Source organism: Anser cygnoides, chromosome 3 (genome assembly GCF_040182565.1).
Source record: "Anser cygnoides isolate HZ-2024a breed goose chromosome 3, Taihu_goose_T2T_genome, whole genome shotgun sequence".
Classification (NCBI taxonomy): Eukaryota; Metazoa; Chordata; class Aves; order Anseriformes; family Anatidae; genus Anser; species Anser cygnoides.
The window spans coordinates 43,725,055-43,749,280 of record NC_089875.1 but is presented as its reverse complement, the minus strand read 5'-3'; the positions used below and the strand labels follow the sequence as shown (position 1 = coordinate 43,749,280).

The window sequence follows — 24,226 nt, the reverse complement described above, 5'->3', positions numbered from 1 at the left end:
AGTCTTCAGCAAGAGCTTAATATCTTAGAGCCCTCGCAGGCAGAGGAACTTTACCCTTTTGAAGTTTTGAGGGGAAAAATACATAAAGAGAATCAAGAGCAATGATATAAATAAAGGAAATTGAAATGAGTTAGAAAGCCAGGCTCTACCACGCTGCCACAGCTGGATTGAGGTAGACTTGTAGACAGCTTTATAAAGGATCTATGAAACTGTCAGCACCCTCTGCCCTGTCAAGGCTTTGCCTAAATGTTCCTTTAACACTCTGGTCCCTTAATCCTTGTCAGTCTCCCCGTTGCCTGCAGGAGAGCTCCCTGTTAGTCATTCCACATTGTTGCATCTTAGTGACTCAGGAGCAGAGATGGGAGCGAACAATACTACGAACCACCTATAAATGATACCCAGCTATGCTGACTCCTAGCACAGCGGGATGTGGACACTAGAAAACAATATGGTGCTTTTGTTTCTCTTCCAGCTCCTGGCCCACTGTGAATTTTTATTTGTAAGTCAGTAAATAGCCTTATCCTCCCACAGCAGGAACTGGAATTGTCCCAGTTTAATTAAATGAGTCGATGCAGTAGTCTGTACTGATTTTAGGAAGCCTGCACTCAGGGAAAATCTTGAATCTACTAGGGATGAGAATGGGAAGACTGCTGTCACACAGACTGCAGCAGGGTGCTGGAAGGCAATGGAGAGCTCTATTGCTGCAGAGATGATTTTCCAAGGACACTCCTCCATGGCTGTAATGGAAGATACACGAGGGAAAGGATTGCCGACATCAGGCTGTAATTTTGATGAGTCATTTAACACTCCCATGTGTTGTTGTATCCCTGCAGAGGAGGGAAAAGGATTGGTGCAAGCAAAGGGAATGTGGGAAAAGCATGTGATGGTGGGGGAGGTAGCTCACAGTTGCAAAACAGCTGTCTGGAAAGTTTCATGCCTGAGTTGTTGCATATGAGAAACAGGAGCATGTTGTAGTGCTGAAGTCTCCTAAATGTGCATAAACAGGCTGATGGAACAAGCTAGCAGTCTGTAAGTGGAAGGTGATAAGAGCAGAAGTAACTGGGAAACATCCTTGATCCTAGTTCTGTGGAAAGTCAGAGAGCCACCTCCATGAAAGAAAAGCAGGGAAACAACAGGTAGGAGGAAGCAGCAGATGATCTTTGGTACCCTCCAGAAGACATCATATTGTTAATAAAGCGTCATGGTCTTTTGTTGTGGAAAAGAGCAAACAGTTACAGACTGTGTATCCATCCATGTCAGAGACCCTTCAGCGTCCCATAAGACTTTTGAAAGGAAAACTAAAAAATATGCTAATGATGGGCCTGTGAAAGAGCAGTGCACACTACAAGAGTGAACCAGGAAGACCACAGTACACACTAAGTTTCGGTAAGCAAAAGATGCATACTGTCAGGAGACTTCAGTGGTAAGCTGTCTGTAAGGGATAGCTGAAAGAAAGCATCAGTATGTCTTCTAATAAGAAAGTTAAATGAGAAGATAAAATGAGGGCAGAGTGCAGAACTTTTTCTTTTCTTTATTTTCTTAGCTTGAGGTCTTTCTAAAAATAATAAACTGTGCCCATATATGTAATGCCGTTAGTATTCACTACAAGGTAGCAAGAGAAGAACATGGTGAAGGGTCTGAAGGTATGTGAGATGCACTGAAGTCAGGCTAGACTGATGAAATTCCTTCTAAAGCACATAGGAGCCAAGTAAAACAATCTCCAAACCATTAACAAGCTCCTATGAGAACTCCTAAAGGAAGGTTGAAGTCCCAAGAGATCAGTAAAAGGCAGAGTTGGTATTTGCCTTTAAAAAGGAGATAGGCCAGGAGTCTATGTGCCAGCCAACATAATTTCAATTAGGATTAGAATTCCAAATGTTCTTGATAGATTGAAAGACTAGCCTGAAATCAATAAGATGTGATATGTTAAAAGACAGGTGCAAATTGCACTTGGGGCAGAAAAAAAGTCGCGTTTATGTATACAGATGGTAAACAGCAGCTAAGATGACAATACTGTGGAATAAGAATCTCGGGTTATAGTGGACTGCAAACAGAGTGGGATTCATTACCTTGATCCTGTTGCAAAGAAGGGCAAAAGTCATTTGCATCTTCATTAATGGGAATGGCAGTTGTAAGAAATAATTATTGTGCTTAGCTGAGAATGTCAAAGCCTCCACGGGAATATGGCACTGGTCTGGGTATCTCTCTGTGTAGATGATAGGGACATGCTGAAGAAAAGAAAGAAAGGAATACAAATAAAATGTTTAGAAATCTTGGTCTGGTTGAAAGTCAAAATCTTCCATCACAGAAAAAATAATAGTAAAGAGGATAATGATCAGTTATTGTGTGCTGCGTAAGGGTAAAATGAAATGAAAACATCTTAGTTTGTAGCAAGGGAAGTTTGGATTAGGAAAACCTGCTCACTGTAAGGATGGTTGAGCCCTGGAGCAGGCTCTGTCCTGACAGCTGGAACCACAAAATCCCTATCAGCTGCTAAGAGCTGTGTAGACAGGCATCAGTTGAGGGCAGTAACAGTGTGCTTGATCTCACTACAAACCATGGAGGGGGCTTTTGTGGCCCTTTGTTGCTTCCTGATTGCTCTTGCCATGATTCTAGGATGGTGGTGGTCAGGAGTAAGAAGCATTATTTTCAGAATACAAGATCAGGCCTGCTGTCAGTGACTGCTTTGCCCTTCTCACCTACAGCACCACACAGGACAGTGCACGCAGGACAGCAGTGCTGGGATGCAGGGCAGAGGCAAAGGCTTCCTTCACTTCAGACACTTTGTGGCTATGCAGCTCACTGACTGAGGGCATGTGCATGTAGCCGGCATGCGACTGAAGCATCTGCTCAAGGAGGGCAAGCATATGGACATTTCCATTTTGTTTCTAGAAATGATTTAAGAGATGCCCTAGCCTGACTTTTTGGAGTTTCACGTGGTCACAATTTCCAGTAACTTCTGCTAGGGGTGAGGGCAAGCATGCAGCACTTCTGCAAACAATAAGTCACTGTTCTAAGCCTTGTGCCGTAACAAAAAGTATCTGTCTGCAAGGGCAGCTTTTGTAGTTGTTATTTATATTGCTTTGAATGATTTTAACTCTTAGAGAGAGGATTTAGTAGAGGTGAAAAAAATCTGGCTGTGATGTTTTGCATGAGGTCTTTTAAGGCATCTGTTTGCCCTATTTCATTAGGGTTATGATACTGCTAGTTTGAAGCAAGGCAACTAACTCCTACAAAGTTTCTGTGCATTAAGAACAAATTTTAAGGATTTATCTGGGAATCCTGCTTCTCAGCACAACAACCAGACTAATAGAGGCTCTAATCCCTAACAGAGTTAGATCAATCTAGCTACTAGAATACTGATTCTTCCGTCTAAAATTGCTGAATTGGATCCAAGAGAGCACAGAAGGAGTTTGCACTGGAAAAGCTGACCAAACGTTTTACTCGAGTAAAGCTGTCGAGGAGATGTTGCTCATAGGTGACTAAAGTGGCTTGTAAAAGGGTAAAATGAAATGCAGAAGACTAAAGTGGAAGCCATTTCCTCTGCTCCTAATTCAGTGCACTGATGCTGTGCAGCATCTGGGACAGAATAAGAATTTATACTTTGCATGAGAAGGTAGAAGAATTTCTTCAGTTACCACCATAACAAATAACAAGTCAGACCCGCATTTGTACCATTTTGACCTGTTTAAGGATTTAGAAAAAAAAAATAATCCCAACCAGCTATATCCCCATTCACAGAAAAATCCATAAAGCAAAATTGCATCTCAGCTCTTTCCTGACTGCTTCAGTCTCTCCTAAAAGTGCTGTTAGTGCAGAAAAAAACGAAGAAGTCTTAAGACTTAGCACAGCTTGTAGCATTGACGTAACCTACAAGCTCGGATGAGTTGTATTTTATTAGTACACTGAGCTGGAGGCAGAGTCCACTTTCCTCTCAGAGAAGTTGATCACTGTAAAGTGCCACTTTCCAACCAGGAGCTGTTCTGAATAGTTTGTGTGTCACTGACAGTGTTTTCCTGCCTACATAGACAAATGTCAAATAAAAATGTTACCAGTGACATTAGCAGGCATGGAAGGCTCTGAGAGGGACCTTTCCTATCTAGTTCTCTGGGTTATCATACTTTTTACATACGAGGGTCTAGGGGCAGGAGCTGTGGAATTGATTGAATATTTAGAATTCTTCCTGTATGTTTTTGAGAGCAGTATATGTTTTTACCATCTTATTTATAGCTCTTGATATTAAACTAGGTTGCCTAAACCGAAGTTATAAATGTCTGCACCACCAGATCCTTCCAATCCAAAATAAGAATGGCCGTTATATACATGTTCTGTATATAATCCATATATGATTATATACTGTATATATGATGACTCTCCTGCATTTTTCCCGTGATGTTTGTGAGTACATCCTTGAGAGACAATGTTTGTCTAAACTATGGAGGAACTTCTCATTTCAGCCGAAAAGGCAGTTCTGTGTCATACAGATGCAAAAATAGTTTATCCATACACTATTATTGCTAGATTAAAGCTGCAGAATGCACATTAAGTTTTTAAGATTAACAAAAGGTAACATCCACCTTATGGAGATATTTTAGTTACACCACAGAGCAGCTATAACCATGCAGTTATGATTAAATGGGTACAAGTGTTCAAAGACCTAAATAAGTTTGATTGGATTTTTACTTATTTATATTTCCCTGCTTCTCCGTATTGTTGGAACAGTTCTTTGTTGAGCACACAATTTTTCCTAGTACTCACTTTTCATTTATCTTAGTTTCCAAAGTAAACATGATTTCTGTTACATTTTAGGTAATTTGTTGTGTATTCAAAATGCAATAAATCAGGAAGATTTACGGTATTTGTTACATGTGAGCTAGAATGGATATTTTACTTCAAGTGAGAATCTAAGTATTCAGTTGACAGAGGAAGTAATGTGAATGGCTGTGAGAATTACAGAATCTTATTTCTGAGCATGTTTAGCTCACCAATAAACTCCTTGTCAGAAACTGCAGCAGGGTGGAAGCTACTAGCCAAAGCTTAGAAACCCAAAATACGGGCGAGTACTGATGCAAAGCACTGTGCTTGCTACAGAATGAGTGTTCAGCTGAAGCCCTAGAGGCTTGAGGGCTGGCTCATGGGTTCCCTCTTTCCTTTTGTCATTCCTGGGACCTTTGCTTACTTGACTGTAAAGTTTTATTTTAAAAGGAAAAGAAAATGTCCAATATGAGATTGGATTAGTTAGCTGCACACTGGTAAGTATAGTCATCCAGCTGCATTGCCAATGTGAATTTCAGGCTGTAATTATATTTCATCTCAAGTTTTCAGGACCTGACCACCTTAGAACTAGGCCATACTTGCAGCTTGGAGCCTTTTTTGCCAACCATGTCTCTAAGTACTGTCTCTTCTTGCCAGCATCTCTTAGCCCATCTGAAGTGCAGAGAAGGGGTACGTCTAGGAGGCCCTGTGGGAATTTGCCCTAGGATTTGTCCTGTATGCTCACTGGTAGTGATTAGGGAAATAATTTCCACTATGGATGTTCACAGCAGGTCTAAACAAACGCAGACAGTGCACTTATCATTTGGATTAGCTGCTCAGTGAACGCCTTGTGTTTGCATCTACTAGACAGGAAACAGGGCCATTTTCAAGTGGAAGAAATAGATCTTTTACAGCCACTGGTGGCACTGCTAATTTGTTGACCAGTTCTCTGGATACACTGTCCTACTGTCAACAGTATCCCCTTGATAAAAGCAGTAAGTGGATCAGACAAAAGTATACAATATATTGATGTTGCAAGAGCTAGAGCCTGCTTTTTATGTGTTTCTATAAGATATCATTTCTTCAGGAGCTGTACAGGACTAACTCATTTTGCCTAAGTACACAATCTGTAGAAAGAGTCTGATTTGAAAACTTTGTTTATGGCTTTTGTCTGTCAGAGCAGTCCTGAAGAGCTTGTGTATTAATAAAAGCTGTTCTTCATAAATTAACTGTTCGATGATGTTCGATGAAGCACTGCATGTTTTTTGTCTTGTTTTTCGTGCATTTGAGATGATGATTATGTGAAGATCTGATTTTCCATGGGTAATGAGCTGCTACAGAAAAATGTTCAGAAGTTGAGCTTTCTCCAGAATGGCCATCACTTTAGATGTTCTTTCAGAGTAGGCAAGTTTTACTTACAGTTTACTGACTCTCTCCTTCCTAGCATGAGACCTAAGTTCTTTTAGACAACTGTCATCTGTTCTTGCATGTGTGTCATAGAGTGATTCTCGAAAAGCTTTCTGTTGATATAAACTGCCTGGGTTATCCCACTCCCTAAAAGCATATGGAATCCTGCTGTTTTATTGAATAATGATTTAACAGCTGGATGGAAGACTTGTTCCTCATCTTCTGTCCTCAGTCTAGAGACAAGGACATTCCTAGTTGATGTAGGGAGAATGTGTATGTTCTCCTACCTTGTTCTTATTTTAAAAACAATGGGTCAATTTTACATCTGTTTACTCTGGTGAATTCTGTTGTAGATTCTGATACTTGATAACAACTCTGAATTTGGCTGCTCAGGTCTCATGTACAGGGCCAGGGACTCAGCTGGCTGCTTCTCATGTTGTACTTCTCTGCTTCTAAGCTGTGGGCGTTCGCAACATAACCTGTCTCCCTTTCGCTTGTCCAGCCTTTGAGCTGCAGCTCATTGCATACCCATGCAATCTGCTGAATAGCTGTGTCTGGCAGAAGACATAGGAAGGCAAAAGGTCGAAGCTCTGTGCTGTAACAGAGGATGTACCAGCAAGCAGACCTCTTCTGACATTTGACTCTGCGTACGTACTGTGTGACGCAAACAGTAAGGGTAGCGCAAAATTGAGGTCTGGTAAATGTGTTTACCAAAAATCAGATTTTCCCAATGGGCAGCATTCCAACAATTTTTGGCACAATTTCGTTGACTGAAGACTTGATTTCTCTCAAACAACCACTGATGCATGATATCACGGCTCAGTGTAAAGGACTCCAATACTTTTTCAAAGGAGCAAAAATTTTCTGATATTTGTATATGGACACATATGTAGCTAGCTATAGATGAGTACATACTCTAGGTCTAGAGAAAATCCAGTTGTCTGTATTCCAGCTGATGAATGATCTGTTTTTTTCAATGTAGCTCCAGCCAAACTTCATCTTCACACCATAATCTTTTCTTTACAGATGTCCCGTCTTTCACTGTAGACAGCACTATGATGCCTTGGAGGGCAAAAGGCTAATCTCAGTGCTGCACAAATTGGTTGATTTTTTTCCTCACTCAGTAATGCTGCTTATTTGAGTCATTTCTCAAAGAGGAAGTCAATACAAAATATAAAAGATACAAATTATCCTTCTGCAGTATATCTGAAAGCAAACAAATCTATAGGAACAGCCTTTGTAATGGGTTTAGAATACTCGATTTAAAATAGATAAAGCCTTGGCCTATATAAAGGTCTAGGTAGACAACCATTATTTTTGAAAATTTATACTTATTTCACCATAACACAGTAACAAAGTGTAGTTCCATGTTGTATTCTGTAAGACTTCGATGTGTTTTCTCTGATCAGTTGAACAAAGTCCCTGAGTATTCTAGCCAGATATTTCTTCAAAAGGCAAGTACATTTTTGTATTTATGTGAGATGCCAAAAATGATGCTTCTTGAAATGTTGAAATGGCCTAAATGTGTAAATCATATTTACAAAAACAACTTGAAATTTAGGATCCTAAATGGTGTAGTCAGCGTGAATTTTCCCTCCCTTGCTGTGGTGAGACAACAGGGAAGAGGGAGAGCAGTTCAGTCTTCACACCCCTTTAATCCTGTGCTGAAAGTGAGATCATGACTTTTTTTCTGCTGGGAAATAGACTGTGACCACAAGCACATTCCATTCCATATAAATCACCAAATTATTATATAGTAACAACTTTTTATCTCTTTAACTGGAATTTGGTTTCAGGCAATATCTTAGCACTGCAAAACATCATATCCCCTCACTAATATTTTATTTTGCCCTTAATTTGATGGAAATATCATGTAGAAATGTATAATCATCAGCAAACATGCTTTATTTTCTTTTTCAACTTCCTTTAGGAGTTCTTCATATTTTCCGCAGAGTTGGATGAAAAATGTGAAGCAATAAGTGAGAAATTGGTGCATCTGGAAGATCAGCTGCAAACTTCAGCATGCAGAGTTGATGAAGGAGTTATTCATATCCTTTTTGATGTATCTGTAGATATATATCTATGTAAGTATGTATGTGAAATATTTGCCTTTCAGATTCACATAGAGTACTAGTTCTTAACATAGATTAAATATATTAAGACAAGAAGAATTGATTGTCTTGCTGAAGTGGGAGTATTTGTTGTAGCAAGTTTTCCTACAGTGCATTTGCACTGTGGTCTGATCCAGCCTTAATTGATTTCAACAGACGTTAGTTCTTTGTAAAGTAAAATAAGGCATTAAAACGCTTTTATTCTACTGTTACAGTCCTTTTGTTGGTAATGCACACAAAAGTGAATAACTAGTGCACCAAAACCTGCATGGAATTAAGCATCGACACACATGCATTTCCCAGCATGATTTAGTTAAATTAAATGCTACATCATTGACTCAGACTGTGTATACTGTCACATGTAATTTGGCTTTCTTTACCTTTTGAAAAAAAAATGACCAGCAGAGGCATCATATGGTATCCTATGCAATCTAATCTGCCTCTAACACTCCAGTGCAAGTGACCAGATGAGATGTCTTATAAAGCACTCTTATCTCTTTCTGTGCTTCATCTGTCATTCAGTATCTGATTGAAGATTGCTTAACCTTTACAGAGGCATTTGTTGGGCCTTCATCTGTGGAAATTTTTCAAAATTTAAGAGCACAGAGTATTTTTTCATTTATGACTTCCATAAAAAAAAAAAACACACAAAAGAGATTTTGTTCTTCTAAGATAGGGAAAAGAGAATAAGAACCAATGAGACTAAAGAAGATGAAAGTACTTAGTTCATTAGTTTTTAATGGAAAAGAGGTGGTAGACAAGCGAATAAGGAAGAAAGATGAATGCATTCATCTTTGGAGAGACTAGCAGACACCTGAAGGTGAGCTGAGGTGATAATGGAGCTAAGAAGGATTCAGTTTCTCCCAAACTGAAGTGCACAGTCCTCCAGGAAAGAGTGTAGAGAGGTCCAGCGCAAAACTAGAAAAGAGAATCAATAGAATACGTGGAACTACTACCTTGTTTTAGGTAATTGGGCATCTATTGCCAGCTATTGCAAAATTTATTTTCTAGAAACCTGACTTCTTTAAAGTTATTGGCATGAAAAGCTCTAAGGAAAAAAAAATAAATATATATATATATATATATATATATTGGGGAAGAGTTGCACAGAGAGGAGAAATCCAGTCACTAATTTGTCACGACTTCAAATCTTTCTTTTCTAAGCATTTCAGCGTACAAAAAAAAAAAAAAAGATTATTTTCTTGTATTTGCCACAGGACAATTGTTTCCAATATTCTGTAGATCATATTTGCAGCATACGTGCTTAGTTGCAGTTTTTTTCCCTCATCTCCATTCTTTTCAGAAATATGTGCATGTATGTGTCTTGCGTATGTGCAGAGTCCTTCCTCTCTTAGGTATGTTCGCTCTCAAATGAACTTTACACATTAACTCTAGTAGAAAAACACTGAGGCTTGGATTTATGGGTTCTGTACCCATCTTTGCAGTAGACTTAAGTTCATATTCAGACCTGTGTTCACTAAGACAGGTCCAGTCATAGTTACTATTTGCTATGCAAGGTCCAATAAACTGAAAAAATGATTTTTTGGTTCCTAAAGAAAATAAATACACTGCAAGTATGTCTGATAGTACTTAGTTGTATTTTCCATGGACCATGTATATTTCTTTGTAGCTGCTGAAACTGGATGAGTAAGCTGAAAAGATAAAAATCTAATCACTGGAAGTTGAGGAGAGTTGTAGATTAATCTCATTCTTAGCCACAGTTGTCTGATACAGATCTGATTTCCCCTATCGGTGAAATTCAGTTCACATTATCTAAATGCAGAAATGCACACCCTGTGATATCCCGGTCCTCCTAGCAAGACCATCAGTTACAAAATAAGAAACCATGTTTAAAACATAGGGACATAGAGAGAAGCAGTTCAGCAATTCAGCTACCACTCATTAACATTCAGTTGCTATTTCAGAGGTAGTCCGGATCAATGTGCATAAAATGTTACCATCTGGTATATGTAATCACTGTGCTATGTTTCAAAAAAGGAATGAGAATAACTACTACAGTGCTACAGACCTGTAGATATTTTTGTTTGTTTGTTTTCAATTAAAAACTGCCCAGTGCCTATAAAGTAAACTTTTGCTTATAGGTAACTAGCCTATATTGCAGGAAACAGCACTGAGACTGGTGCCAGTAATTAGCCTCAGTAGAAGAATCAATTACTAATAGATGGATATATTGTTTGCACTGTAGTTTATTTGGTTTTAAATGAAATTACTTTTTATCCTAAATGTTGGGCGATTATGCAGTCATCATTAAAAATCTGTAGCACTCTGTGAGTAGCATCTTTAAAGATCTGAAATTCTAATGAAAGCAGGATATGTTTTCAAACTCTTGTTTTTTAGCTATTTTTGCCCTTCTCCTCATCCCCCTAAAAACTGTCTTACATATAAATCCTACAAACTGTGTTAGGTCAAAAATCTGACTGGGGGCTGCACAGATGTAGATTAGTACTGTTGTCTTATTATTAGAACACTTCTAAAGACCCCACTGAGAAAAATAAATTCCTGATGCTCTCGAGCCATTTGCCAATGTTTAGTGTGTGTCATAGCTTTGATTAATAATTGAGTTTGTATTAGAAGAAAAATCCCAGATGTCATTGTTTTTCATTCTACATTTTGATGGCATAGAACACTTAAATCAACTGTGCTAGTTGTAATTGTCAGCACAACCTGAACAAAGGAGAAATCCAGTGATATTTCTTGGTCCTGAGTATTTACACAGACCCACTTGGGATTCTCATTTAATATTGAAGCTTTCCACAGTAAATATTAAACTGTACTTTTGTATAAAAAGCATCAAACAATGGGGGAGTGTGGAGAAGAGCTCATCTGGAGCACTATGACATATTTGCTAAATTCAGTGTGGTATAACCAAATAGACCCACAAATCGTTCAATTAAAGTTAATCATTGGAAAGTGTATGAAAACAGTCCACATCATTAATTGGAAAAACCAAAGGAGGAGAGGTGACTCATTCTGGTGTCTGCAGAGCTGATGAGAGGTGTTACTTTCCTGACAGTAAAGGCCTGGAATTCCTAGTAAAATTAAATGGAGCCTATATTGCAATTTCACAGTCATTTTTGTTCTTAATTAGCAATTGCGTTTTGATAGACAATTTGAATGCATGTAAGAGTTCCTCCTGGTAAAAATGCTTTTGTTGGAAGAAAACCTGGCTATACTATTATCTTAAAAGCACACAATCTCCCCCCTTGCCATAAAATGGACATTTTAAAGTTATTTTGAAAACAGAATTTTGTGCCTAAACATTTATTAGGCATTGCAGGTCACATTACTAATCCTTCACCTTTATGATATGGCAGGCTTTCATGTACCTCTTGCTTTACACCAGTGTAGATTTTCCACAGAATCAGGAGAGCAGAGTTCAGGCCCTGACTGTACCTCACCTGTAAGAAATTTTGGGATCCCACAAGAGTGAGAATTGGCAATGGTGCCCTCTTTGATTTTAATTTTGGGTGACAGGATGGTGGGTCCTTCCCAGTGTGTGTCACATGGAGAGATTGTGGTTCTACCTTTCTTGTTCGCGCCATGATGGAGGTAGGTCAGTGCTTTTCCACCCATGTGCATCTTTGCCTTCAGTCTGGAACAAAGGTCTTTCCAATTAAACATTAAACATCTTAACTTTTTGCTGGTCTTTTGGCACATGGTGTGTACGATCACAGAGTCATTTGGGTTGGAAGGGACCTGTGGAGGTAATCTGGTCCAATCCGCTTGCTCAAGCAGGAACGCCTAGAGCTGGTTGTCCAGGACCATGTCAAGTAAGATTCTGAGTATCTCCAAGAATGGAGACTCCACAACTTTTATGCAGAACTTATGTGAGTATTTGACCGCCCTCACAGTAAAGAAGTGTTTTCTTGTGTTCAGATAGAATTTCCTATTTTTAAATTTGTGCCTGTTGCTTCTTACCATTGAGAAGAGAAGTCTGGCTCCCTCTTCTTTATTACTGCCTTTCAGGTATTTATACACATTAGTAAGTTCCCCCTGAGCCTTCTCTTCTCCAGGTTGAACAGTCCCAGCTCTCTCAGCCTCTCCTCATATGAAAGATGCTCCAGTCTGTTAAATCATTCCTGTGCCAGACATGCTCCAGATTCTGACAGATCTTCCTCAAGACTTTTTAAAGAAAGACAGAGGAAGTCAAACAGGTGAAAAGCTTCAACCAAGATTATGTTTGAATTGCAGCATTGTTGCAGAAAATGGATTGGGTTTGTGTGACACTGTTTCCAATTACTTTAACTTCTTGTTAGACATCAGAGAGATTTTGCCATTTTTTTTACTGGAAGATAGCAGGACCAGAAAACATTATTTGTTGAAACTTGTGTTGGCTCTGGCCTTTGATACTGGCTAGATGTTGCATGTGGACCCATGCACAGCTAAGTTTTTTCTGTGTTTTTAAAATGGGTGAAGCTGGTTATTCAGATATAACCTCTGTATACAGATAGAGATTCCATTCTCAGGTTTATGTCATGTATTTTGCCTAGCCATAAAGGCTTGTTTGATAGTTGCAGGTCTACACCTGACTGTGGTATTATTCATGAGTTTTCTGAAACTTGCTATAGGTAAGACTACGCAGTCATCTTTCTTGTTGCTCTGTCTTTCTGTTGGTTAAGAGTTTCTTTCCTTGTCTCCTTCCTTTTCCTTCATGCTTGAAGATTTCTGATCCACTGGCAGTGAAATGTTTCAATTTTGCCTTTTCTTTATACCTGAAAAGAATTTTGTAATTGCTTGGGATATTACAAATAACAGCATGTAGTCAGAGACTGCACATCAGAAGTAATTAAATTTCAGAGGCTTCATGGTGTTCATAAACTGAAGAATTTCTCTTTTCACAGTCAGGTTTTCAACAGAGTCTCCTGATTAAATTGCAGAGTGGTGGACAGTCTAGGACTACTTATAAGAGAATAATAATGTTTCTTACCTCAGAGAAGCTGTAAGGCATAATTAATTTGTCCTTGTACAGTGCTTTGAGATCCTAGGATAGGAGAAGTTGAGCGTGTGCTGCTGTTACTGATTATGGGTAGTCAGAATCCCTTTACATTAGAGCTGTCCAGAAATTAAAAGTATGCATGAATACTCCTGGTGAAGGAATTAAAAGTGAAACATCATAGTAAATGTTACATAAACGCATAAAGATGAAATTCTGAGGAAGTTATAGCAGAATCAAAAGCAGCCAAAAGGCTTCTCAAAGGCATAAGTATGACTGCCTGGAATAGCAGTGTTTTGTGTGGCTTTCCTCTGGTTCGCTGTAGTCACAATTTTTCAAAAGTAGAAGCTCACTTTTTGCAGTTGCATAACCGGAGGGTGTCTTTTTTTTTTTCCTTGACATTGCATTGACATCGGGGTCGGGTAAAACAACATTTCATAATGGATGGGCTGTGTAAAGGATAAAGCCTGTCCTTGTGCATTATTCTCCCTGTGCATTGTGGTTTTGAAAGCGAGTTGTTTCAGTGTCAACCTGTTTCATTTCCCATGAAGAAGCACATTTCTGGTTCTCTCAGAAATCCTGTTGACTTACTGCTAGAGATGAACTTATTTCTCTTTTCCTTGACCCATTTACATTCGCCTTTTGGGGTCCTCGCCCTGTAGCAGTATCTGTACAGGAAGAAATGCTGTTCTCAGAGTGGTTGAAGACGGGCCTTAAGTTTTGTTCACATAGACTTGGTTCTTGGTTTATATCTCCAGCAGGCACTGACACGGCTCCTGCTTGATTTGCTCTCCACATTGTGTAAGCTAGAGAAGAGGGGATAAAGTTGGTTGTCTTACTGAGCTATGTCCAGCACTTGGACTCAGAGGTGGATAGTCTCACTGACATAAGTTTATCAGCAGCAAGAGTGATCTATCGATAGTACAAGCTGTGTTTATTCCCAGGAGAGACTAGCCACCAGAACAGAAAGCTGTACTGCCCTAGGAAGACCAGCCACTTGAAATCTTGTGCATGGCTCAGCAGTTGCCACTGCCTCCTGTCTCCATGTATCTCTGGTCCTACCTGCTGGTGTCTGTTCACTGCTGCACCCATTCGCGGTCTGGTTACCATCCCCAATTCCTTCCCTCTGTCATTTTGGAACTGGGGAAAGAGGGAAGGGGAAGGTCAGCACCTCTTAAGAGGCAGAGACAGTAGCCGTCATAAGTGCCTGGCAGGAAACCTGAAGCAGACAATGGAAAATAAGTATGGCATAAACACTTTCTCTGCTTTATAGTAGAGAGGATTAATTTTGCTACCTTGCCTAGACTCCCCTACTCCCCGCCTTGTCCTGGCACATATTGCCTCGCTCACTAACTCCACACAAGCTCTGGTCACTTCCCTTTTGTCTCAGACCGCTCCTGTTGCCGTCACGTCGGGTCTGAGCCACCCTATGTCTGGTGCTCAAAAATTCACCATCCAGCACAAAACCAGGGGCTAGGTCTGCTGCATCTATGGTACAATTTCTTCATCTCCTTCCTTCCCATGAGAGCAGCATCCAAGCAGTAGCCCCCATCCCCTCTTTTCTTTCTTTCTTTCTTTTTTTTAAGTGCTAAATAATGCTACTTGAGAACTTTTCCTGGATTTTTTTTTTTTTTTTGAAAGCAAGTGAAATAAATGTATTAATATTTAATCCAAACAATTTGGAAGAATTTGAAGCTACAATTAGATAGCCATGGCCATCTGGTGTGAGCAACGGAACAACAATTTATTTAATAACTTGGAAAGAGAAAAGGGGCTGCCAATCACCTATCGATTTATTCCTTAATAAAGCTTGCACAGTCTCTGCAGAGGGAGATCCAGGTGGTGAAGGAGACGCTCCAGACCGTGCTGGTGCAACTTCAGCCAGCCAGGGAGGCAGGAGAAGAAAAGGCTGGAGACTTCCTCTGTGACAGCTGGTGTCCAGGAAAACAAGACTTGGAGGAATAATGAGCAGAAAGAACTGGTAGGATGACATTAATTCACAAAGGGTGGCTTTTAGTAACTGAATACTGTTTTACCAAGCCTCAGGGATCTCTTCTCTGCCTGCATAACTAATAACTAAATCAATTATGGAGAAACAGAGCCTGGAGGTCTATCATCAGAAGTATTCTACGCAGCCTCACATGTTTTGGCACAGATTGGGAAACAGCTTTCGGAGCAGAGCATCCCCTGTAAATGTGTAGATTACAAATTGATACATTTCAAGTGAGTCTGCAGAGTTGCCTTTAATGTCAGTGAAATATTCTCCTTGAAGACTCGTAAACAGTATCTGTCTTCCTTACTCATGGATTTTTTTCCCTGATTTAAAAATGTAGTGTTAAAGCTGGAACATCTAGTATTTCTTGTAAAATAGCTGTAAGAATATAAGAACTTTTTTTTTTTTCCTTTGGATTTAACAGCTCTCTTACACTGAATGTATTTGCACATTCCTGCCAATAATTAAATCAATAGGATGAAATTCAAGCTAACCAAATTCTTTTAACTGAAATTTGGAGGTTGTTTACTCTGTGGTATTGAGTACAGTAGAGGTAACTAACAGCAGCCCCTACAGCAGTAGTTTAACTATTTTCATGTAGGTATTAATATAAACTTGTGTTAGTATTACAGGGGTTGTAAAGCACACAAAAAATACTATGTTGCTGATTTGTGCTCCTTGTATTTAAGTATTGTATGAACAGTAAATCATTTAGGTCTTCTTGTAAAGTTTATTATTACTGTTATATTATTTTGAGCTTCCTTATAAACTTAAGAAGGAATGCAGATTTTTTTTTGCAATAGACACGTATGTGTATATACATACTTAAACATGTATTTTTAATAGGAAAGAAAAGCAATGTTCCATTGAAGCTAACTAGTACAAATGACCTATATTTAGATCATTGTTCAAAACAGTTACTACGTTTAGGAATTCATTATGTACTCTTGGATACCAGGATGTATCTGATACCACAAAGTTCTGCTTCTGCCATTTGTTGCAGAAGGAGAATTTAGAAACAAAATGTCTCTGGTTCATTTATTTTAAGCCAGTAGATCAAGCAAGTGTCTTGCAACTTATTACTGTACTTTTTAATACTATTTGTATGACATTTTTAGAATTATTTTGCTTCTGTTACTTCAACTACTTGTTTTATAGCCACTTTATGAATTTTTTTTGCAAATTTGGAAGGTCTTTGGACTACTAGCCCACTAAGATTGTGTTCATTTTCTACCGTGTGTTTTAATACAAGTTGAAACTTCTACCTCAACGTTTAATACATAGGGAGGAAAAAAAGTGCCAGGCAGCTGAGCCATACAACAGGGTTATAATTGCATCCAGGTGTATACGGTTGTCAAACCAGGGCAGCAGAGCTCAGGTGCTTTCTGTAGTCATTAGATCCTCGGGATGGAATTACAACGCTGTAATTCAGAACACGGTTGACTTTTATCATTGTATTATTATGTATGGATCAGCATCTGTGTTGTGGTAAAGACTCTTGGATCTTTGCTTTCCATGGACTCCAGCTCTCTGTTCCCTTCCCCAGTCTTGGATGGAGGTCTCTTGCTGCCCTGCTAGGTCTCTTTCTCCAGCTTTGCTGGACTGTCCCTCTTTGATAGCTCCCTCCCCTGCTAGATTTGGCACTTTCTGAAACCGACAAGTGCAGGTGGCAGCCTGCAGTTTGCTGACATTCAGCCCACAAAAAGACCGGCCCACTTGGGAAACCCTGGCTGGGCACACGTCCCGTGGCTGCCTGGGGACAGCAGTCAGCCAGAAAGCACTGACGGGAACCCACAGGAGTTCAGGTCAACAAAAAAAGAACACACACCGACAAGAGAGAGCTCCCTTACAGCAGTATCCTAAAGACCACTAGAAGCTGCTTGCGCACTACCACCGCAAATATCCAGCAATGAACGTTTACAGGACTACAAGCCTGCTGCAAGGACAGCCCGGAGATAAACAACACACTAAGTAAGGCCTGATGGCTCTCCTCTCCCACACGCTGAGGGGTGTGTGGAGCTTTGTCCTTTGACTGCAAGTGCCTTAGAGCCAAGACCACAGGTGAAGTGTGAAGCCTTCCTCCATGCAGCAGCAACAACAGGGACGGTTACCCTCATAGGGAGGGGACAAAAGCATTCTCATTCTCCCTAGCATCATTTCTTGACAGCGTTCCCATTCACTTAACAAACCTGTGTGGCTTTTGTGTTTTGCAGCTTCAGAGTGCTGCTGCATTTTAATAAAAACTCAGCTTATGCAACCACTCTGATGAGACCCTGAACTCTTAAGGAGGAGGGAAACTGAATTAATCATTCATATCATATTTGTATGTATTAACATTTATTTTATACATAATATGGACTACTACTTTAATTTATTATTCCATTAACTTCACTGTTTGTTGTGGGAAGTTAGAGCCAGTAATCATTCTTTCTCGATATACTGAATAATAAGCATACTAAAAAAATAGAAGGTATACTATGCAATGTATCGGCTGCCTTTTATCTGTGGATACAAAACTTCCAAATAAAGAGAAATATGTTTTTAACTAACCAAATGTCTGTTTGGATTCTGCGCAGTGCACAAGGTTTTACAAATTTCATTCTTGGGAGAGGGGGGCAGGGTGGAGAGGGAGGAGAAGAAAGGAGAAAACATGTGCATGACTATTACTAAGCTGTTGACAGCAGCGATTCCTCTGCTTGGGAAATTCTGTGATGCCTTCTGGAAACAGTCTAAAAACACATTCAAAACTAGATTATCACAGCAAAAGGAAGCTATTTTCAGCGTGAAAAGGAGGGAAATATCATCCAATGAGCTATACAGACAGGTAAAACTTGTGTTTGAGTCCTGGCTTGGCTCAGCCTGCCTGCCTCTCTCACCCAAGGGAGGACAGCTCTTCCCTCACTTGTGGAGGAGGACTGAGGGAAGGGAAGTGACATATGTCTGTGCATTGGCTACAACACTATCTGAAGTCAATGTCACGCTCACACACCTTCATTGGCATGGTGGAACAATGAGAGGTAGGAGAGCAGCTGTAGTGCCCCAAGGATCAGTTTGGCACACACGTACTAGGGTGCTGTCACCTCCGGGTAGCCACTGGTCTCCCATCACCTGCAAACGTGCATCAGCAGAAATAAGCCCCTTTTCTGCCTGGCACACGCATTCTCTCTATCTAAGATTCCAGCCCTCAAGAGGCTTGAGGAGTGCATGAACAGCCATAGAGGCTCTGTGCACAGAAATCCCTGCCACAGCATCAAGCTGCAAGAAGAGAGCAGCTCACCTCAGGCACACCACTGCATTTGCTCTGGAGGAGGAGGAGTGAGCTGTATTTAACACCACCCCCCCCCCCCCCCCCCCCCCATTGCACAAACGTACCCAGGGGCAGAAGGAAGGATGTGAGTGGGACAGCACCCCAAAGGGGTGTTTAGCTCTACCCTAATATTTTTCTCACTCAATTAGCTAATCCGTTCTTTCTAAAGCTTGACATCTCAGTCTTTTGCTTTTCCTATCATTACTTGTTAAATCAAGATAAGCACATCTTTTCTAGAGAGCTGGAGAAGACAGTTAAATAATAGCGCCCAGATAGGCAGTAGTGCTGGAGGGAGCTCCAGGGTGAGATTAGAATAATCCTCGTGTATCCTCTTAGTTTACTATCCTATTAAAAATGAGACTGGGACCAAGAGATTTTTTAGTCTCAGAGATTAACGTATGCTACAAAGAAGCTCTAAAATATTATGCACATGTGGATATTTATCTGCACTGCTAAGGAGGATAATACAAGTTTCTGGAGAGAGATTAAAAAAATGAAAGAAAAGAAAAAAAAGGCCTGTGAATGCAAGAGGTTCTTTCTGAACCTGAAAAACAGCCAAGCCAGCAGCCACAGTAAAGCATTTCTCTCAAATTTCTAACAAAGTTTTGAATATGAGGCTTGGGAAAAGAGCTTCTGGGGTTGGGTGAGTAAAGAAATGTCTTTCTTCTTAGCATGCATGGCATTCAGTCCCTCTCTCCTTGGTTTCTGGTCTGGAAGAATAGTATCTTAGGGAAGGGTGTGTTGGGGCATTGTCAAAGACACAGGTAAAATCAATACATCACTAGGCTATTTGTTCTTATAATAGCCTACAAAGTTGAACAAATAGTTTACAATAATAAGCAGCAACACAAGAATACTAAGTGGAAAAAGAGAGTTAATAGGAAAATAATCAGGGTCGCAGCTAGGAGACACATGATAGATCTCACTGTAGAAATGGAAAATTAAAAGACCTTTCCACAATGACAACCCAATTTACAAGGGGAAGAAAACAATGTCAGATTTATTACTTTTCCAACAATGAGGCTGTGAAATGATAAAGGACACCCCTCTGGGTTGTCTTGCCAAGGCGCAAAATTTTGAGTGTATCAGCTCACTCCCAAAACCTAGAGCTTTGTGCCTGCTTCCCAGTGTGAGCATTCCCAGTGCAGCGACCTGGAGCCAGGCACAGCTCTGCACAAATGGACCCAGGTACTTCTTTACTCTCCTGCCCTGTGGGATTTTTTCAGCAACATGAATTCCTGGAGCAGCAGCTAAATGGATGCCCAGACTATTTCCCCGCTTAGGTGCACAACTCTGAAGAGCCAGAACACGGCGCAGCCATTTCTGCTGTCCACACAAAGTAAAAGCAGATGCGGTTTCACAAAAGGAGGTGCAAGGTGGTTGGAGGTTTGGAAAACTTCCTTACATAAAAAGACCAAAAAGCTCACTATGAATAACAGCTGGCTAAAGATCAAGAGGTGACCCACTCATATTCTTTACATGGGGAAGGCTTTCCAATTGCTACTAGGCTATTGCATCTAGCAGAATCCTCCACAACGAAAAACCAAGACATTTCTATCAGGGAGAGTAAATGACCATTGGAGCAAGAAACTGTGTCGCTGGAAGTTAGAGCAAACCTGGGATTTTATTTCTTTCTTTTTTTCAGAAAGTGTCAAAACAAGTCCTTCTGCATCCTAGATACAGCACAGAAACCACCACAACTCAGGTCCTTCCAGCCTGCATTATATGTATGCCACTGAGGAAGGGCCACATTTGCCTTAAACATAGGCATTTTCCTTCATGGCTTTAAAACAAAATCAGAAAAACAACAAATCACAGAAAGCAGAGATGCTTTGATAAGCTGTTGTTTACCTGCAGAGGCGGAGCTGGAGGACGTGGCAGCTGGGTGGCTGCAAGTTAGAAAGCCCTATTTACCTACTCCCTGATTTTGACCTCAACTCAAAAGGGCAAACGAATACAAGGGAAACTGAAAGTTAAGAAAGTTAAGAAAGGGCTTATCATAAGTCTCAATGATCCCAGCAGACCACCCGAGGGCACCTCATGAGGGGCAGGCCAACAGCACTACCTTGTCCTTGCCTCCCACCCCAGCCCTCCTCAACATGGCTGCCCAACAGGCCCCGCGTCACCCTGCCAGCACACTGAGGAAAGCCGCTCCTCTCTCCAGTGGGCGAGGTGGACCCAGCCGGCAGCTGGGGCTAGTTACAGCACAGGGGGATCGGGCTGCAGCCTGTCTAACACAAAGGGTTTCCTTGGGGCTGCGAGGTGTGTCTGTGCCTGCGAGAAGTCAGGGAGTGCGGGGTCACTCCCTGAGGGTGGCACTTGGCCTGGACTCACTGCTCAGGGTTACAGACGCCCCGTCCGCACCTAGTCCACAGCCTGGGCCGCTGTTTCAGAGGGTGAGAAGGGACTGCCCACCACGAACAGAATTCTCCATGGCTGAAAAGCAGCTATTCATGGAAACGAAGCAAAATAACAAAAAGTAGGGGGGGAAAAAAAGCATGTGGTAACTGTTGGTAGGCTGGGTAGAGGGTGAAAATGCCGCTCTTATTCCTCCCACCTCTCTTCTCTCTAGAACTTGTCCTTGCACTACATATTTTCAAAAGATGGATATGTAGACAACATCCAACACCATCATCATTCACACATTGTGTAAAGTCCAGCATTCGCCAGGGGAGACCCTGACCCAGAGCTCTGCTCAAGCTGAGGGCCAGTGGACTCTGGTATCTGGCTTTTTTGCACCCTGCTTTTGCAAAGGAGCCCTCTCAAGCCTGGGAAAGGCACTTGGTGATACATTCACAAAATCAGCCTCCATGGACTCCCCAGCTTCCTCAAGGGAGCGATTCAGAGAGACAGCCCTGTACTGTTTGCAGCACCACACTACATCCCCTGCAAAGGAAGAAAGCCCAAAGAAACCCAACCAGCACTGCACCCATCAGCCACTGCCTATCTTGGCTCAGGGTGCTGGCGTGTGATCAATCCTCTGCCGCTTATTTTCATTAAATGAGAAGGAAAAGGTGAAAAGAGCACCCTGTCTCTCACAGCCATACGTGATTTGTCATTGCTAATTTTCTGTAATGAGCTGTAGCAAATGAAGCCAGTCTCTCTCCATTAATCCTGACGGGAAACATTTCTTCCTTGTCTTCCCATCAAGTGCCCCAAATTCTTTGAGTGAATATGTGCAGCAGCTGTACCGAACCCCCAGCTCTGCTTGAAATCTCTCCCAGCACTGAGTGGCAGGCAGTGACACACAGCAGCTCTCCTAGCACAGCAATACTCCCTGGCTATGACATGGGAACAGTAAGGCATCACCAGCTCCCTCCCTTTCAATCTACTGTGTGCTTTTTTTATTATCCTGAATTGGAAATGTAATATTGATTGGGTCTGCTTAAATGTCAGTGCTTAATAATTCTATTAAAATAAAAAAGAACTTTGGTAGTGGAAAGAAAAAATTGAAGCAGCAATGTTATCTCCTGAAAGACAAATAAATCACCGGGCCTGGTTAATGTCTCCCCTTCTGTAGCCTTAGTTTTCAATCTTTAGAAAGTTCTTCCCAGATGAAATATTGAGGTCAGGGGGATGATCACTCAGGGATTTCTTTACTCACTTTCCCTATAAATTGGTAACAGAGCCTGCTTATCTCTAGCAAAGGATGTTGGTAAGGATCAGGTTTTGCCTCTACAACTATTAATGGTTACTGGGCTATTTATTGTGGGAGGTGTTTTTAAGCTCTAGGAGTTAGATCAGTAGGAGAAAATAATCATGACTCCTGCAAATGGGCAGTCCTCTGCAGCAGCCAGGGCAAAGTCGGCTGGTGTCTCATGTCCAGGAGCTCCTAGGGTGCTTCTTCCCCCCATCAATCTACACAGGTAACAGACAGACACAGGCTCAGACAGACACATATGCTCCACATTCATCCCTTGAACATGCAGCTTATGCATGTCCTAAATGGTGCGCAGATTCAGAAGAAAGGAGCAAGCTTCATCCCAGAACTCGAGGATTTTTCCCCAATGCCAGTCTCCTTGCACTTCCAGCTCCCCTCTTTGCTGTCCGCACAGCATCCTCCCCCAGCCACAGGCTGACTCCCCGGCTCCGAGGCAGAGCCTGGGCGGCCTCCCCACCTCCGCTGGGGTTGGAGCCTGCTGAGGGGCTGATGCTCAGAGGAGGCAGGCGAGCCCCACAGGGAGCGAGCATCCCTGCAGGTCAGCTCCAGCCACATCTTGTACACATCTGCCTCATGCAGAAGAGGCCAGCTGGGCACGGAGCGGAGCCATTTGCCTCCAACTGCACGCCCAAAACATCTGCAAGTCTTCTCCCTATCACTGCAGCAACACGGACAAAGCACAACCTGATTGGCAAGAAAGTTTAGTTCCAGCTGCTGGAGCAGGAGGCAGAAAGCACGTTTTGAGCGGGCACGGGCTTGCCCCGGTCACTCCCCAAGAGGAGGAAAAGCTGTGGGACCCACGGCACGGACCTGAGCCACTGAACTTGCTGTCCCTCACCAGCTTAAGCCTGAGACACTGCAGTAATATGCTCACGTCCCTCCTCTCCTGTCTTTGCAAGAACAAGGCTAACTCCTCTGCCTCGACATACAACAAAGACAAATTCAAGAGTCAAAGAAGGGGAGAAGTCCCCGTCCTTCAGGGTTTCTAAGCACCTCAGTGATTTTGAGAATGTGAGCCCAAATCCCAGTAAATTTTACCAATGCCTTTATATAGGAACATTTCATGTTGGCAAGGCCATCCACACGGAATTCTCTAGTCCGTCTTGCTTCACCACTGCTAGAGTGAAATCCAAGTGCCTCTCTGTCCTTGCCCAACTCACCTCTCCCCAGCGGGCAATCAGGTGCCCTGGTCAGTCTGTGGGAACCCCTCTGCAACAATGCACCGTGCACCTGGCAAGGGGTGTGCATCAGGTGCTTTTTTCTGGTCTACACCTCTCCTGAGCGGAGACATCACTTGATTTTGAAAATGCTTGCAGTAGAAAATGCTTGAAGTAGGGCTTGAAGTAGAATTTTTTTTTGAAAATGCTTGATGTAGAAGAAAAAGCATCATGGTCACCAGCAGGCAGGCAGGGATTTGTGTAACTCTGGGCTGATGCAGATAGATCAGGCTCGTAAGACATCCTCCATGAAGCACTTGTAATGGGAAAGGGTGCATGCTCTGTGACTGCACAAACTGCACTCCTTCTTCAGAGCCTCCCCCTGCAGATACACAGCCACTCTAGCTGGGGACATGGTATAAGAATTTATACCAACGAGAGTTGAAAGGAAAGCTTCTCTTACACCACGGTACACAATTTCCAACCTCATCCTCTCCCAGGTTAAACATTGAGTCTTGAACCAACCAAAACTCACCTGCCCTCCCAAGCCTGGTAGGCAGCCTGTTAGCTTTCAAACATAAATAACTAAATAAAAGGCAAAAAAAGCCCAAAAAGCAAATTGCACAGCTTTGTTGAGAGTCTCAGATCTGCCAAGTATTCCCTGCCACTTTTAATCACAAGTCAAAGTAATCCTTTAAGAGGTTTTGCTGGAGGGAACATTTCAGTGTTCAGCGTCACGCAGAGCTCTCTGAGGAGAGTCACACAGTGATACTGGGAGAAAAACTGAGGCAAGAGGCATGCTACTGATACGGCTCCCAAATTCTGCTCTTAAGATGCTAGGGAAACCTGAGATGAGACAGATATTCACATAGGATGCTTGT

At 41.6% G+C, this 24,226-nt stretch overlaps 1 protein-coding gene across 3 annotated transcripts in view; it reads left to right on the top strand.

Moving 5' to 3' along the window:
* The window catches only part of DISC1 (DISC1 scaffold protein), a 203,034-nt gene extending 185,269 nt beyond the window's left edge, over positions 1-17,765 (top strand). The window contains exons 13-14 of one of the 3 annotated variants that reach the window (XM_066994050.1): positions 8,093-8,203; positions 15,037-17,765. In XM_066994050.1, the coding sequence (XP_066850151.1) occupies positions 8,093-8,203; positions 15,037-15,192 (267 nt within the window). In that variant the 3' untranslated portion in view covers positions 15,193-17,765. Of the gene's footprint in view, positions 1-8,092; positions 8,225-15,036 lie in introns of those variants that run through there. The other 2 variants (XM_048047234.2, XR_007157968.2) reach the window with 2 other exon arrangements.
* Positions 17,766-24,226: the final 6,461 nt, after the last annotated feature.